This window comes from Pempheris klunzingeri, chromosome 21, assembly GCF_042242105.1.
Source record: "Pempheris klunzingeri isolate RE-2024b chromosome 21, fPemKlu1.hap1, whole genome shotgun sequence".
Taxonomy (NCBI): Eukaryota; Metazoa; Chordata; class Actinopteri; order Acropomatiformes; family Pempheridae; genus Pempheris; species Pempheris klunzingeri.
This window is the reverse complement of record NC_092032.1, coordinates 19,187,649-19,202,094: the sequence shown is the minus strand read 5'-3', so window position 1 is coordinate 19,202,094 and position 14,446 is coordinate 19,187,649. Positions and strand designations below refer to the sequence as shown.

The 14,446-nt window shown below is 43.9% G+C and overlaps 2 protein-coding genes across 2 annotated transcripts; both read left to right on the top strand.

Moving 5' to 3' along the window:
* Positions 1-3,325: 3,325 nt before the first annotated feature.
* On the top strand, positions 3,326-7,154 carry LOC139221496 (bucky ball-like). Its single transcript, XM_070853422.1, has 6 exons — positions 3,326-3,332; positions 3,494-3,646; positions 3,731-5,194; positions 5,699-5,800; positions 6,915-7,004; positions 7,090-7,154. Exons 1-6 carry the CDS (start codon positions 3,326-3,328, stop codon positions 7,116-7,118), a joined length of 1,845 nt encoding a protein of 614 aa, XP_070709523.1. The 3' UTR covers positions 7,119-7,154.
* Positions 7,155-9,123: 1,969 nt separating this feature from the next.
* On the top strand, positions 9,124-13,275 carry buc2l (bucky ball 2-like). The gene is made up of 4 exons (XM_070853360.1): positions 9,124-9,379; positions 10,301-12,445; positions 12,533-12,634; positions 13,215-13,275. The coding sequence occupies exons 1-4, from the start codon at positions 9,124-9,126 to the stop codon at positions 13,241-13,243; spliced, it is 2,532 nt and encodes an 843-aa protein (XP_070709461.1). The 3' UTR covers positions 13,244-13,275.
* Positions 13,276-14,446: the final 1,171 nt, after the last annotated feature.

The following is a 14,446-nucleotide window of genomic DNA, read 5'->3' as shown; positions in this document are numbered from 1 at the left end:
GTATGGCAGCAGGGGATAAAATAAGGCTTTTAGGCTACGAATCATCATTGATTTCATTGTTCTATCAACCTCTCTGCTGAATTCTGTCAAATTCACTGTTGTAAATTGCTGAATTTTCATATCCGACTCCACTCCACACTGGGTCAGACCTGTTGGATGCTAATCCCGGACCCGAGACAACCTCTGATCTGGTGTCATCTTCACACCCCAACACCTCAGTTGTAAACACGCCCTGCGACAGCTGTCAACATGAGATTCAGAATACCTGCAATTTCTGTGAACACCAATACGTAAGCTAAAAAAAAACCTGACATACCACGCATAAGGAGACGTGATAAATGATAGCTTCTACAATACATGTAACCATATGTTATCATGTCGATAGTTTCTAAATAGTTAGGGACGCCTTTTACCAGCGATGTGTGCAGGCTATACATGGGTGTTGGCAAGCTTCCACCATCAATCACTGCCTGGCACATCCTTCACGCAACGTTAGACCATCTAGACACATCAACTTCCCAAAGCGTTAGCTTCGATGGCTGGTGAGCCATCTAGCAAACTAACAAAGGGTCCATTTATGACGCATTTACACTCAAAAGTCCTAAAAAATTGGTTATTTCTGGAGGCGAAAGGATAATATTTGACAGGTGAGTATTTTTTGGGCTAGCTATGTTGGCATGTTACTGTTAACCACCGATCCGCCGAAACAAAGCTTGACGATTTAGTTAGTACATCACGTTTTCCTCTAGGATTTATTTCAGCAGTGGGGCGTGAAAGGTTTTGTTTCGTAAATCTTTGGAGGATCGCCAACTTAAAAACCTGGAGCACTTCCCTGGCTTAAGCAACATTATCACATTTTCTTCCTCATCAACATCACGCAACTTCCTCTTCTTCGAGAAATACTTCAACAAACTCCATCGGAGATATTCATAAATTATTTGGGAATATTACCTAACGTTAACTAGACTGTTATTTCAGGATTTATGATTGGTATTGGTATAAATTACTTGGCCGTGAACACTAAGTGAGAATAAATCGCGATGGTTTATTAAGCTGTAAACTCTATAGCTACATTTGCATGTTTTCTGCACCGCGTCCACGATTTTCGCAGCTTGTTCGTGGATGCGATCTGGAGACTGGTCGCTGAGTTTGTACAGAGTGTCGCCCTCACACTTTTCCTGCTGTTATTAGCTGGAGGCTTGCACGCCCACAAATGTCCACGACACCTAAGAAAACACAGACAGAGGGCAGCATAGACGCAGACACACCACCACCACCACCACACACTGCTGGGTCAGAAGTGGTGACAGGGAGGGATTATTTGTGCAGGAGTTTAGCAACTATTTCTCTTAAATCCTACACATCCTCCCTTTAATGTCTGCTCCTTCCTCCTGCCCTGTCTGTCTGTCTGTCTGTCTGTCTGTCTGTCTGTCTGCAGAGGAAATGCTGTAACGTTATCCGCACTGTTGTTTATCTGGTTGTCATGACTTCACAAGTGACTGACGTCCTGTCACTGATCCAGTTGCTCATCCTCAAAGTGGAGAGAGAGCAGACCACCGTACGTGTGTGAGCTCAGTGGAGCGGACAGCTCCGTGTTGTTGCCACTTCATGACATTATTATACAGTCCTGAAGCAGCGGCTGTAATCATTAGGAGCAGCGGGCCGCCCCTGCAAAATGTATATAACGGAAACACTGAACTTTAGCTTCCCTGGGCTCCACAGTTCCGGGGTAACGTAACGTTAGCTGTTAGCTAACGAGGTAGCTTAGCCAGCCTGTTGATGCGTGCTAGCTCGCTGTAGGAAAGTCACGCGTACGCCATCATCAGCTCAACTGTGAAATAGTCTCAGAAAAGGACACGATGGGCGCAAACCTCTGCTGCACCCAAATTAAGAGAGCGGTCATGCTGCAAGCAGACACACAGCTATGCTAGGCGAACTGCTAAAAGAGCTAAATAAACGTAAGCTAGCAAGTTAACCACCTCAACAACCAAAATCCAAGCGTCCTTACGGAAAGTGTAGGCCGGCTCCACACGCTGGACTGTCGCGATGGCTTTTCCCGTCAGCAGAAAGTGCCAAGTAAGCTCCTCAAGCCGAATTTAGACATTAAACTGTTATGTAGAAGCGCCGAGCGGCGGACAACCTTTCAGCGCATCATAAGCGCCCGAAAGACCACAGGCCAAGTGAGGATACTGCGCATGCGCCCCACCTAAGAGGCCTGGCCGGTTAAAAGAGAAACAGCGACCTCTGGCTGCCAGGCGGTGACACGACGACACTGCAGGACACGCTCATAAACAATGCACAAAAAAAAGACGTATTCACCCTTTATGTCGACTTTGAATGCATTTTTATATTCTAATTTAGCGGTTAAATATGCACAAATAAATCCTGCATCATATTTTGTATTTCTGGTATTACTTCCAAGGCTTTCAAACAGTGGAATTTAAACAATTAATAATGTTTTGTTTTGCATGTTTTTGTAAATGTTGCTCGTTCACAGGTCTCTCCTGTGAAAGAGATCTTAATCTCAATGAGACTGTCTGACTAAATAAAGATTAAATACATATTTTATTGAATTAAATGTATAAAAATGTGTCCTATGTGTTATATTCCGGTTCTGTATGTTGCTCAGGCATAAAAAAAAACCAATATAACAACATTAAAAGAACTGTAGAATAAAAGACTAAATTAATCATGAAATACCTTTAAAATAAATAAATAGTGATTTTCATGTATTCAATAAATAGCCTGTGCCATGTTGGTCCTCTATAATAACCCACCCCCTAAATAAATAAATGGATAAATAAATGAATAAATAAATAAAGTTGTGGTTTACTTGTATATATTTTTCATCGTTTTATGGTGCAGCCAAAGTGTTTCTCTTTTTTTCCATGCAGACAATATTTTTAAGTCAAATATATTCTGAAATATTTTTGACTCTAGGTTTAATTTTCTCCATTTATTGGGACTTTTTTTTTTTTTAGCAACGGAGAGTTCACCAGTTTTTGCTGAAAACAATACAGCTTCATTTTCATCCTGCTTGAACTTGAATCAGCACTGAATGATCCGTTTGTCCGTGAAGCGCACAGCCCCAGCGGGGGGGCAGGTGTTTCCTATTTGACTCATCAGCGGAGATGTTTCGGCTTTTGTTTGCGGGATGTCACGTGGGACCGAGAGTGGAGCGTCTCTACTTCTGTTTGTTTATCGAAGAACTGAGTGTGAAACTTGTCTCTGGTCGCTCGGAGCAGGGGGGGGGATGCTTATGTGGTTGTTTTCATCCCCGCACGGTGTTTTATTTCTGACAGGTTGAGCAGCACGTGAGAGAAAAATGGACGGTAAAGACTTCCATGTTTCTTCACACCCAAATGTTGATTTTTAAAACCTTTGAGCTGTGTTAACTCACCATTTCTACTAACCCCAGTGAGCAGAGACTGGTATAACTGCTTGGTATTAAAGGAAAATGTTTAATTTGAATTTAAACCACTGCTTCCTGTAGATGGAGGCAAACAACCACAAACATTTGGGAGCGGGCAGCAGAGAACTCACCATCCCAGGCCCTTTTTCTATGTCCAGCCGCCATCTCAACCTTACTACCTCTACCAGCACTGGCAGATGAACAACCCATACAGTCACTATGGTTTGCCTGGAGGTATCGAGCTGTTTAAGCTTATTTCCCTCTTGTAATAATATTCACTGCCTGAAATCTCACTGTGTGCATCTGTATTTCTAACAGGTTTTAACTTGAGCCGTCCCTGCATGCACCCTTACCAGTACATTCAGTATCCTGGCTTTGTTTTCCCACATGCCCCGATATACTCGATGGATTACAGGCGCATGTATGAACCTCGCTTCCACGCTCCCGTCTGGAATGACGTTCCTCGCCAGCAGCATCACCCGCAGCCCCACGGGCGTCGAGAAATGGCCTGTTCGGAGGCACAAACCGACCCCAGCGACGCCATAAGCAAACTCATCGAGTGCCTGGATAAGATTCGGGCCAATGAGCTGCAGGGCGCGGACAGAGAACTGGACTCGGGTGTTGCCTCGCAGTCCTCGGGAATGTTTTCTCCGGGAGAGGAGAAGAAAAAGGAGGAGCAGGGTCACGTCCTGCCCTCGGCGCCTGACGTCAGCCACTTGGAGTCTCCAGCCGTGACCTTCAGTGACTCCACGACGGCGGTGTACGACGGCGAGTCCAGCCAAAGGAGCTTAGACATCCTGAGCCCTCAGGGATGCTGGTCAGGAGGACTGGAAGAGGAGCTGCCTCTCGATAGCTCCTCTGTTCATGAGGAGTGTCCTGAGCTGGAGCAGCCAGCAGCAGATGAACTCTTTGTCCCTCTTGGGAAAGCAGAGGTCACGGATATCCAGTCAGATATCTCGGTGACTGATGCGAGTGTTGCCAAGTGTGACGCTGAAGAGCTCATGAAGCAGATCCTGCCTGCAACATCATCTCCCTCCTTCACCTCCAGTCAGCCAGCGCTCAAAGATGCTAAAAGTGGAGAGAGAGTCTCGAAGACTGAACACCAGAAGCCCGATCGGAGCTACCAGATCCTCAAGCTGCCTTTTGAGAGCGCAGTGACATCAGGAGACGCTGCAGCCGGCTGCCTGTCCTCCCCTTCTGCTCCCTACTACTACAACTACCTGTCCATGCACACCACCCACGAGCGGATGAGCGTCCTCAGTCCGTCTCTGGACGAGCTTTCCTCCAGAGACGAGATGTTCTCCACAGATCTGGACGACGCAGATCTTTTCCCCAAACACGTGTATCCAGGCAGGAGGCTCGCGGAGGTCGTGAGTGCATCTCCACGAGCTGCCGAGGAGGCAGAGGAAGCGTGGCTGCCGGGTTCGAAGAGGTTCATGTGCGCCTGCTGTGGGAAAAGCCTGGCGAAAGCAGCAGGTAGGAGCAAAGTCCACAGCTCCAAGATGTACAGGGACGAAGCGGCAGACTCTGAGGAGGAAAGTGGATATGGAAGAGGCTGTGAGCAGCCGGTCAGAGTGGTTGTGAGGAAGCATTCTGCACCCAGGAAGCCCCATTCTGTCCCTCTGAGACATGCCGCAAAACCGTGGTACAAAAGAGGCCAATACAAAGACGCCTCAGATCCAGCCAACCAGGAGGAAGGTCATGATCTATGTAAGCAGGAGTCGGCTGATGGAGACATTGGGGAGATGACTAGTAGTGAGCTGCAGTGCAGAACATGTCAGGGTAAGTCTCTCTTTGACCTCTTCAGGCGGCTTAAAGGTGCAGCGAGATTACCCCTCCCTTTCCAAGCATGCAGGAGAAGCTACGGTGGCAAACGAGGATTCATATTTTGCTTTTTCTTGAGCTAAATATTCTGTCACAACACAAAAATGCTTTTCCTCTTCTTCACCCTCAAACCAGTGCGTTTGGGCACCGACACCACATTTAAATGTAAAACGATGCACAAGGTCCCAGTTGGTCCGCTCTAGGCCACTGTGGAGACATGGTGGTGCAACATGGCGGACTCTAATGAAGACACAGTTCTTGATTTTTGGGTCATTTTAACACTACTGAAAACATACTTGAAACTTAATTATGAGTGTAATATTCCACCAGTGTATTTCTGCCAATAGATGCCCCCAATCCTTTCACCATGCAGCCCTTTTCAATGTTTTTATTTGGCATTTCTCAGTCTGATTTCTGTAATCATGACAGAAATATGTACTGAATGTGTGAAGTCTTTGATAGACAGACTCTGCAGAGAAGATCTGAGCACATCAGACCAAGGCAGGTGGGCTGACAGTGATGTGGTTCCCAGGAGGAGACAAGCAACAGCGCTGCAACGACAAGGTGAAGTTTAGCCTCTGGCGTGTCCTGTAAGAAAAAAAGAGACAAACACACAAATTCAACCAAAGTTTGAAGTCATTTAACAACACGATTCATCTGCCCAAACAGCTTGTGTGGCATAATTAGAATTTTGCAGCCAAGTTGGAGCAGTTTTGGTCCTAAATTTATTAATTTATCCTTTTTTATGTTTGTGAAATGCTGAGCTGGAACCGCAGTCTAAGGTTGTGGGCAGAATACACAGTATGAAAGCCAACAATGACAACTGGCTTTGAATATCTTAGGCTGTGTCCACAGTTGCTTCCTATTCGGTGCCTGCTGCACCATATTTACTCTGAGTGAATGAATTCTGGGTGTAAATTCGATGCCACAAAATGGTGATTCATAAGCATTTGAAATCTTTTTACTGCTCACTATAAAGTAAACCACTACTGACAGTTTTAGTCCTGTAGAAAAGAATAAATCACGACCCATCAGACCTGTCGCACCTACATCCAACATTTAGGAAAATCTTTGGTATTTTTAAACGTTGGTCCTTTTTTTTTTGTGTTTGAAATGACTGCTGCTGCTGGATTACACAAATATTGTGTTGGATCTGAAGAAATCCTTTAAAAAAACTCACACATTAACACGAACAAATTAACCGATCATGGCAGTAGACCAGCCACTGCTGTGTTCTGTGAGGCAAAATTACTATTTTTGTTAATGGAGTCTGGTGGTTTTGAGGAGAGCGATACGATCGTACAGGTCTGTCTCTGTAGGGATCCCCTCCATAATTATTAACACTTAAAATAACAATCTGAACCTGTAGCGACTACTAAGCACTTTTAGTGGATGTGTCCTGATGATGATTGACTTGCCTAAAAACGGTTACGTTGCAGGCGTTTCAGCATGTTTCATTGCCGCTGGCTAAGACGTTCTGCTGGACCAATTCCAAAACTTTTTGTACCTGCCAGTCATTTTGAATACTTGAGAATAGAACCTGTAATTTATTTGGTCGTACTGTGGATGTAAGTGATGTTTCAGTTGGCATTTTTTCCCCCCCTCTGCTTTATAGCCAGTACATTGCTTCCTTTGTCGTGCTCTTGGTAATTTATTGTGCTCATATCTCACTGGATAGAGATGAGCGCTCAGAGGAAAGTGATGTACCACAGGCCAAGAGATGAGGACAATGATGATGACGAGCCGCCACCGTTGCACTGGGAAAGAGGTTAATCAGATTTTCTGCTGCAACACCGTTAACCCTGACCTGTCACACTCCTGAATGCGATTTTTATTTTGGTCTCTGTTGTCAGGCTCTACGATGAGAGAACCAAGATGTTAACGTCCCCGGATTGACTGAATGAAGTGTGTTGAACTGTAGGTAAAATGCACTCAGCACACTGTTCATGTTTCAGCTCCTCTATCGGATAAATGTGTTTTAAATGTGTTTTAATCTTCTTTCTTTCCTCCACAGGCCCCCCCCCCCCAAAGGTGTAATTGTTGTTTAGATCACCAGGTGAAAAGCACTGCACAGAAAGCCTCTTTTTGTTTAGATGAAAGTTTAAAAAAAAAAAAAAAAAAAAGGAAAAGGAATGTATAAAGTTTCTGCCGTGCACTATTCATGATTTATGAATTTCACGAACAGGCAAATGGGCTGAAAGGTTGTGTTGCAGATGATGGTGTGCCACTGTTTGGGGCCAGTCCAATAAAATAATGTCATTATTTAAGCTTTGTTTTGAATTATTTTACATCGGAGCATCTTGCAACATTACCATCTCTACGAATGTGCTCCAACACAACTGAAGCATGATAACGATCCATTCATTTGAATCAGTTGTGTTGGAGCAGGGAAACGTCGTAGTGGCTCACAGGAGCAGGACGGGGAAACAGCTGATGTGCATTTTCTAGTACTTGTTAAAATCCTGGGTGTTTTTTGAAGAAGCAGGTTTGCTGATTTACAGGTGCTGCATTGGGACAACTTAAAGTAATGCAGTGAGCAGTTAACAAATTTGAGCGGTAAAGGGATTTTACACTCTGAGCAGTACGAAATGACTAAAGTTATTCATACTGTGTGTCATACACATACCTCAGATATCGGTCTGTTTACTTGACATTACATTCATGAAGCAGAAATGTCAAACTGCTCTGCACACAGGTGGATTCTTCTGTTTTTCATCATCATTAACTGAATATATTTGGGTCTGTTGATCAGACCAAACATCTTCACACCGGTTTGTGAAGTTGAGATTGTCACTTTTCACTCTTTCCTATGGATGAATCCTTTGAGAAGATTCAATAAGAGTATTCAACATTGGAAAAAAATAATTTGCTACAGCCCTCATACTACCAACCTTTGGGTGCCTGGATGCTTTCTGTAAAGCAAATCCTGCTGATTTAGATGATCGATTATTGCAAGAAAAAGGATTTTTTGCACCAAAACATGCCATCCATTGATCAATACAAATAGCAGAATGTCCTGAAAAAACATATTACAGTTGTAGGCATTAATGATTTTAAATAAATGTAAAAAACTTTTTTTTAGGAATGTTTTGCCCAAAAACATAGAATACCTCTTTACACAGTAATACTGATTAAAAATCACTGGTCGAGTCTCACTGAGCATGATTATTCTTCATGGATAACACCATCTGTAAATGCTGCTTCAGGCTACCAAACAAGTTCTCATCTAAACTCATAATTGGCTCTTCAGGGGTGAAACCTGCACCTCAACACAGGCTGTGTGAATATGTGCTTTGCATTTTAGAGATATCTGTTGCGCGGCGCTCCTGCAAATGAGGTAATCCTCAAGAAAATGAGCGTCGAGCTTCGCAAAGATGCTAAAAGAGACCGCAAGGGACACTGAGCCATATATCTGAAAGCTGTGCCGATGATTATGACAAGCTGCAGGTCTGCTCTTAATTAAAGCCAATCAGCTTCTCACCTCCTCTACCTGAAATCCACCAATCCTACTTCTGTACATATCGGATCTATTGTCTGCCTTTCCCCCAGGTGAGTTGATGCATGACAGTGGGAGACAAACATTTTTCATTGGCATTAAAACAAAAAAAGACTAATTGGACAATTGTCACCTTGAAACAGAATTATACAGTGTTTGACAAGCTAGCCTGTCTCATGTGTCCACACCTTTTGTTCCAATTTTAAGCATACTTTGAAGGCTGTGGTGGTTTGTCTGTGGTTATCTTCTTCCTGCATTCAGGTACACCTGTTCAGCCGGTCTGTTGTCAGAAAATACACTGAAACCATCTGGTATCTTGCAACAAATTTGCCAGCAAAAAACAAATCAGTCAAAGGATTGTTTGAGCTCGCCTCTTGTCTCTTTGTCAGATATGGAAGCAGCCACATCTACCTTGCAGCACTCGTACAGTCTGGGCCCTCGCGGTCCAAACCCACCACATGGAGCTCATCAGGCCCAGGGGACCCATCCAGGGCCTTCAGGAGCCCCACGTCCTGAGGAGCAGCACCACAAACCTTTCTTCTACGTACAGCCCTCGCAGCCATACCTGCCCATGCAGAGTCTGCAGTGGCCTGTACAAGTGCCCATGCCTGTGTCCTACAACCCGTACTATGGCTACCCTGGTTTAGGTAAGTGCCAACAAATCCCAAATCTTCTTGTTTCTACTTGGTGCAACGCTCCCTTAAAATATTTGACTTGTGCTTCATGTTGTCTTGTAACAATCACTGTTCTATGAGGCCCTTTCCCCCAGAGAAATTAACGCAGTGAAATTCTCCTTTTTTCCACATTAATTTTCTAAATAAATGAGTTTGTGCACATCTCTGGACACTGTTCGATACACACACATTAAATTAATGTGAATGTGCTCACATTTTTAGAGGCTGCATCTGAATCAAGAGTGAGGTGTTTGAATAATTATGTTGCGTTATTTGATTTAATGATGTGCTAATGAGAACAGTATTGCTTAAATCACATTATATAAATAATTCAAATTCACATTTGGCTTTTATATTCCTGTACTGTCTCAACTGCTCAAATTGTGTGAATGCCATCAAGAATGTCTTAACTATTTCATGCTATATATGCAGAGGACATTCATGTTTGCTAGATGAGAGATCCTCATGACTTTGATCCTCTGGCTTTTCAGTGCCATCATTGGGTCAAAATTTTTATTTGTCTGACCCTTTACGATTAAATACCTGCAAAACTAATGACGTTCCCATCAATGTACGATTTTAAGTGTTGACTAACAAATGTGAGCATGCCAACATGCTAAATTAAGATGGTGAACAAGTAAAAGGTTATAGTAAAGCTTCACAGAACCCATAGTGTGGCTGCAGTCTAGTTTCTGAGCCAAATTTGAAACCCAAATCCACTCTGAGACCTGAAAACACAGTTTAAAGGTTTTTGCTTTATTGACTGACCATTAGCATGCTAAGCTAATGCAACCTTCCCTCTTGGGCAATGCTTTTCTACTTTGTACTATCTACTAATCAGATATTTAGTGAGATGTGCTTGTGAAATGAGTTGTTTCCCTACTTCTGTTAAAGGTTATGGTATGCCAATGATGCCCCCTTATTCACCAAATCCGTACATGGAGCCTCCTGGCTTTGTTGTACCCCATACCCATCTCCATTTGATGGACTACAGACGCATGCTCAACCCTCAGTATTACCAGACCATGGCGTACCACTCTCGCAGGTTCCGCTACCAGCACAACAGCCAGACAAGAGAAATGACCAGCTCTGAGGTGCAAACTGAGCCACTGTCTGCAACCCAGAGGACCAGCACCCCAGGTTCCAGCAATATCGAGGCATCCAGTGGCCTCCCAGTCCGTAACGGCGACAACATCTGTGTCCCCACCAGTCAGTCGCTATCACCAGTCTTGTCTGTGCAGAAGGGGGATCATTCTCTGGAGCTAAAGGACACGGTGCCCTCCTCAACGACTAGGACACCACCAAACGGCAGCTTTGTGATTCAGACGGAAGAGGTGAGGATTGAATGCTGCACCACTCCGGTGGGTCTACAGGTCCTGCATTCTCATGAGACGGCAGAAGTATCCCACAGCTTTTCCCGGGATGTGGTCCAGTGTAGCTCCATCCTCCAGGGTCATGTGCTGCAGGACGAGGCACTGTGCTTTCCTGCAGACCAGTCTGAGCAGGCACTCCAAGCTTGTCCTGACATCCTGTTGGTCGGGACGCCCAGCAGTGGTGAGAAGATCCCTGCTCTGGAGGAGCCAAAGAACCAGATGGACTCACTGACTGTTGCCTCTGCTTTCGGTTCTCAAGTAGTTGCTCATGGGGATGTTCAGGAGATAAGCGGTGAGAAAGACCTCAGTGGAACATCCAAGAACTTTCCCTTTAAAGTCGTTCACCTGCCTTTCGACCCAAAGTACCTGGATGAGCTGAGGAAGATGGAGTCCACCGTCTGGTCAATGGACGAAACTTTGATTACCTCCCCTGAATCACTGATCCAAAATGGCCACACAGAGTCTCATGATGAAACACTTGCCGCTGTTGTGCCATCAGCAGATGTCCTGACGGTGAGCGAGGAGTCTTCTACAGAAGAAGTCGTCCCCATGATTGAGATGCCTCCTCTGGTAGAGGATGAACTTGAGGACACGGTCCCCAACGTGGAGGGACCAGAGGATGAGTTTGACTCTGAAGCTGATATGTGCCCTATGATGACTGTTCCTGTTGCAGAGGAAGTTCCCATGACTGAACTGACGCACACAGAGGAGGTTGCTCATGCACCTTATTTGCTGCTGTTGGATAACTCGCCTATTAAGGCAGATGGAACCCAACATGGACGAGAAACGACTGTCCAGGATCACCAGGACACTTCATTCGAATCACTGCCAGCCTACCTCCCCTCAACCAGCTGGCTAGCTGACTTTGATAATGTCTACTATTGCAGCAAGTTGCCACCAACTCCCAAGAAGCAGAACAGACCTCTGAGCACTCATGGTTTAGACGTGCCTTCTAGAAGAAGAAAATTAGACCTAGAGTACAAAGAACCTGCCATCCGCAAGCCAAAAGAGCGATACAAGCCCAAAGGCAAGGCGGATCGGCGAAGCCTCTCTGACCATGAATGCTGCTTCAGCAGAAATTTCAATGAGAACGCGTTTACCCCCTATGCATCCAAGAGAGAGCGACTTTGCACCAGATGTCTGGCAAAGCGCCGGATCTGCACGTCCGCCAGTCCAGGACTTGATGGTCGGACCTTAAAAAGAAAAGCTGTGCCTTTCCAACAGTGGAACGACGCGCTCTTGCCAACATGCGAAGCCTGCAAATCTCATTCCACTAAACGACTGATGAGAAAAGGCTCCTGCTCTGACGTCCGTGGCCTCCTTCACGGACACGACACTGAGGGAGAATCCTCTGAGAACAGCTCATGTCCCACTGGGCCCAAATGGAGGGCGGCCGGTGATCCCCGGAAGCTCAGGGATCTCAAGAGGCCGCTGGCCTCAAAGCAGAACTTGGACAAATGTCCTTCAGCGACGTACCCAAAGCTGAGGGAGAAGAACTGTGTGTGTAATGAGCTGCAGCATCAGTCTGTTGCACGGGAGAGGCTGCGCCACTGTCCCCACGGCAACGCCATTCGAGAAATTGATGAGAACTGCGCCATGCCCGTTTCCCCTCGAGACAAATGGAGGAACATGGATCAGATTTACCTGACACACAGGTGGCAGACTGGTAAGCAAGTGGTTTTCACTTATGATATGAGGAGCATTAATCTTCACTGTGCTGTTGTGTAACTCTGCCTTTTTCTTAACTCTACAGAGAGGTCATGGAAAGCAGCGATGCCCAACCCAGACGCCTCCAGGACTGAAGCCAGATCACAGCACTTGAATAAACACATGAAGTCACAACCACAATCACAAGGTTTGCTTTTGGAATTTCACTTTACTGTACTCAAATATCCACCCAAGTTATTTAAATAAAGATTTTCACAGAAAAGGAGAAATGTGAATTCAACATGTTGATGTGTGCACAAGCACAGGCCCAAATTTGTATGTAGAAGCCAAATACTTGGATCATGAAGTTCATGCTCAGATAGTCCAGAAATATACAAATTATAAGCCCTTTTAAGGTCTTCATAACATTTAGTTCCTGTATTTATTCCCCTGTTTTTTGTTTTTACCTCTTTGGGAAATCTTTTCTGGCATTTTCCTTTTTTAAAGTCTTTCACTCTGCTTTTATTTTGAAATGACCTGTTTACACCATTACTGACATAACTTGCATAAGCAGGTTCTGTTGGCCCAAAATTATGTTTGCACAATATGACAAAGACGTAGACCGAATGTAATTTTCTGGGTTTGAAACTTTAGTTCACTGGTGCCACTGTTGCTGGAAGAACTGGGGTGAACTTTTTTTGCTAAACCATCCATCATTATGTGATGGGTTGCAAATTTGCTTACACACACTGAATATCTATAGTTAATTTTGTTTTTTCTCTCTGCAGGAATTCATAGAAAAGACACAAGATGCTGATTTACGCACGAGCACAAATCAACAAAGTGAGAAACACTTTTTTAAAAAAGAAAAAAAAGTGCACTTAATTTAAATTATTTCCACATAAATTATTGTATATAAATCACAATGTTCACTATTTATTAACATTAAAATAAACACAAATTTAATAGTACTTGTATTTGTCTTGCTTTAAAAAAAGAACATCCTGCTTTTCCAATAATGTTTGGGGAGTAAAGTATGTAATAATGGTATTTGTCCAGTAGATGGAACTCATTCTACACAAGCTTCAGTCCTTTGGACGACACTGGAGCGTTTATAAATGAAACAAATTATAGAAAAACAAAACACCATCCAGATAAAACTGGATGAATGTTTGATAAAGTCGAGAAAACATTTTGAAGGTAAGATTATTTCTCTGTTTGACCATTACAATAAACCAGTTTAATCTGAGGAGAAAACATTTGATGGTTTTCTTCACTGATTTGCACATAATTCATTAAACAGGCCTGTGATTTGCATATGACCTTTTTTTTTTTTTTTTAAACTGAAAGTCTTATCGAGGATGACTTTCTGTGAATGTAAAGGTGGTTCATCACGTTCATGTGAGTCACTTCGTGTTGGTTTTGTGTGAGATCGAACCTGTGACCTTTCTGATAACGGACCGGCCTGTAGTCCAGCACAGTCGGCTGCATTATTCAGAGTAAATGAAGCGGTTCTGATAAAAAAATTTCAGTTTCGACGCAGAATCGCTCGTTTCAGTTTTTCAAGCATGATTTTCTTAATGAGATGACAGTAATTTAGTGACTACATTTACATGCACACTAAAATTCCACCATTATTCCAAATCCCTCAATATTGAGAATTTCACAGGGCTCTGAATGACATATTCCATTTGGATATTTAAAATTGGGCCTTATTCCAAATGCATTTTCCAAATAAGATGTGTGGGATATGCCGATTATTATTCAGGGTTTGGGAGAATTCAGAATGTGTCTCAGTTTGGGTTTTTACTGCAGTTCGTGACGGTGACCCAAAATAAAAGCCCTCATCTCTGTTCTGAAGGAGAAACGCCCTCATTTTAAACTGAGAAGATGAATCCCGGATGATTCCTGTAGAGGTGAGGTTGATATTTGTGCTCTTAAGTGAAATGTTTCTGCAACTATTGGAAAGACTGCCATTAAATTTGGCTCACACCTTCACGTCTCCCTCAGGATGAACAGT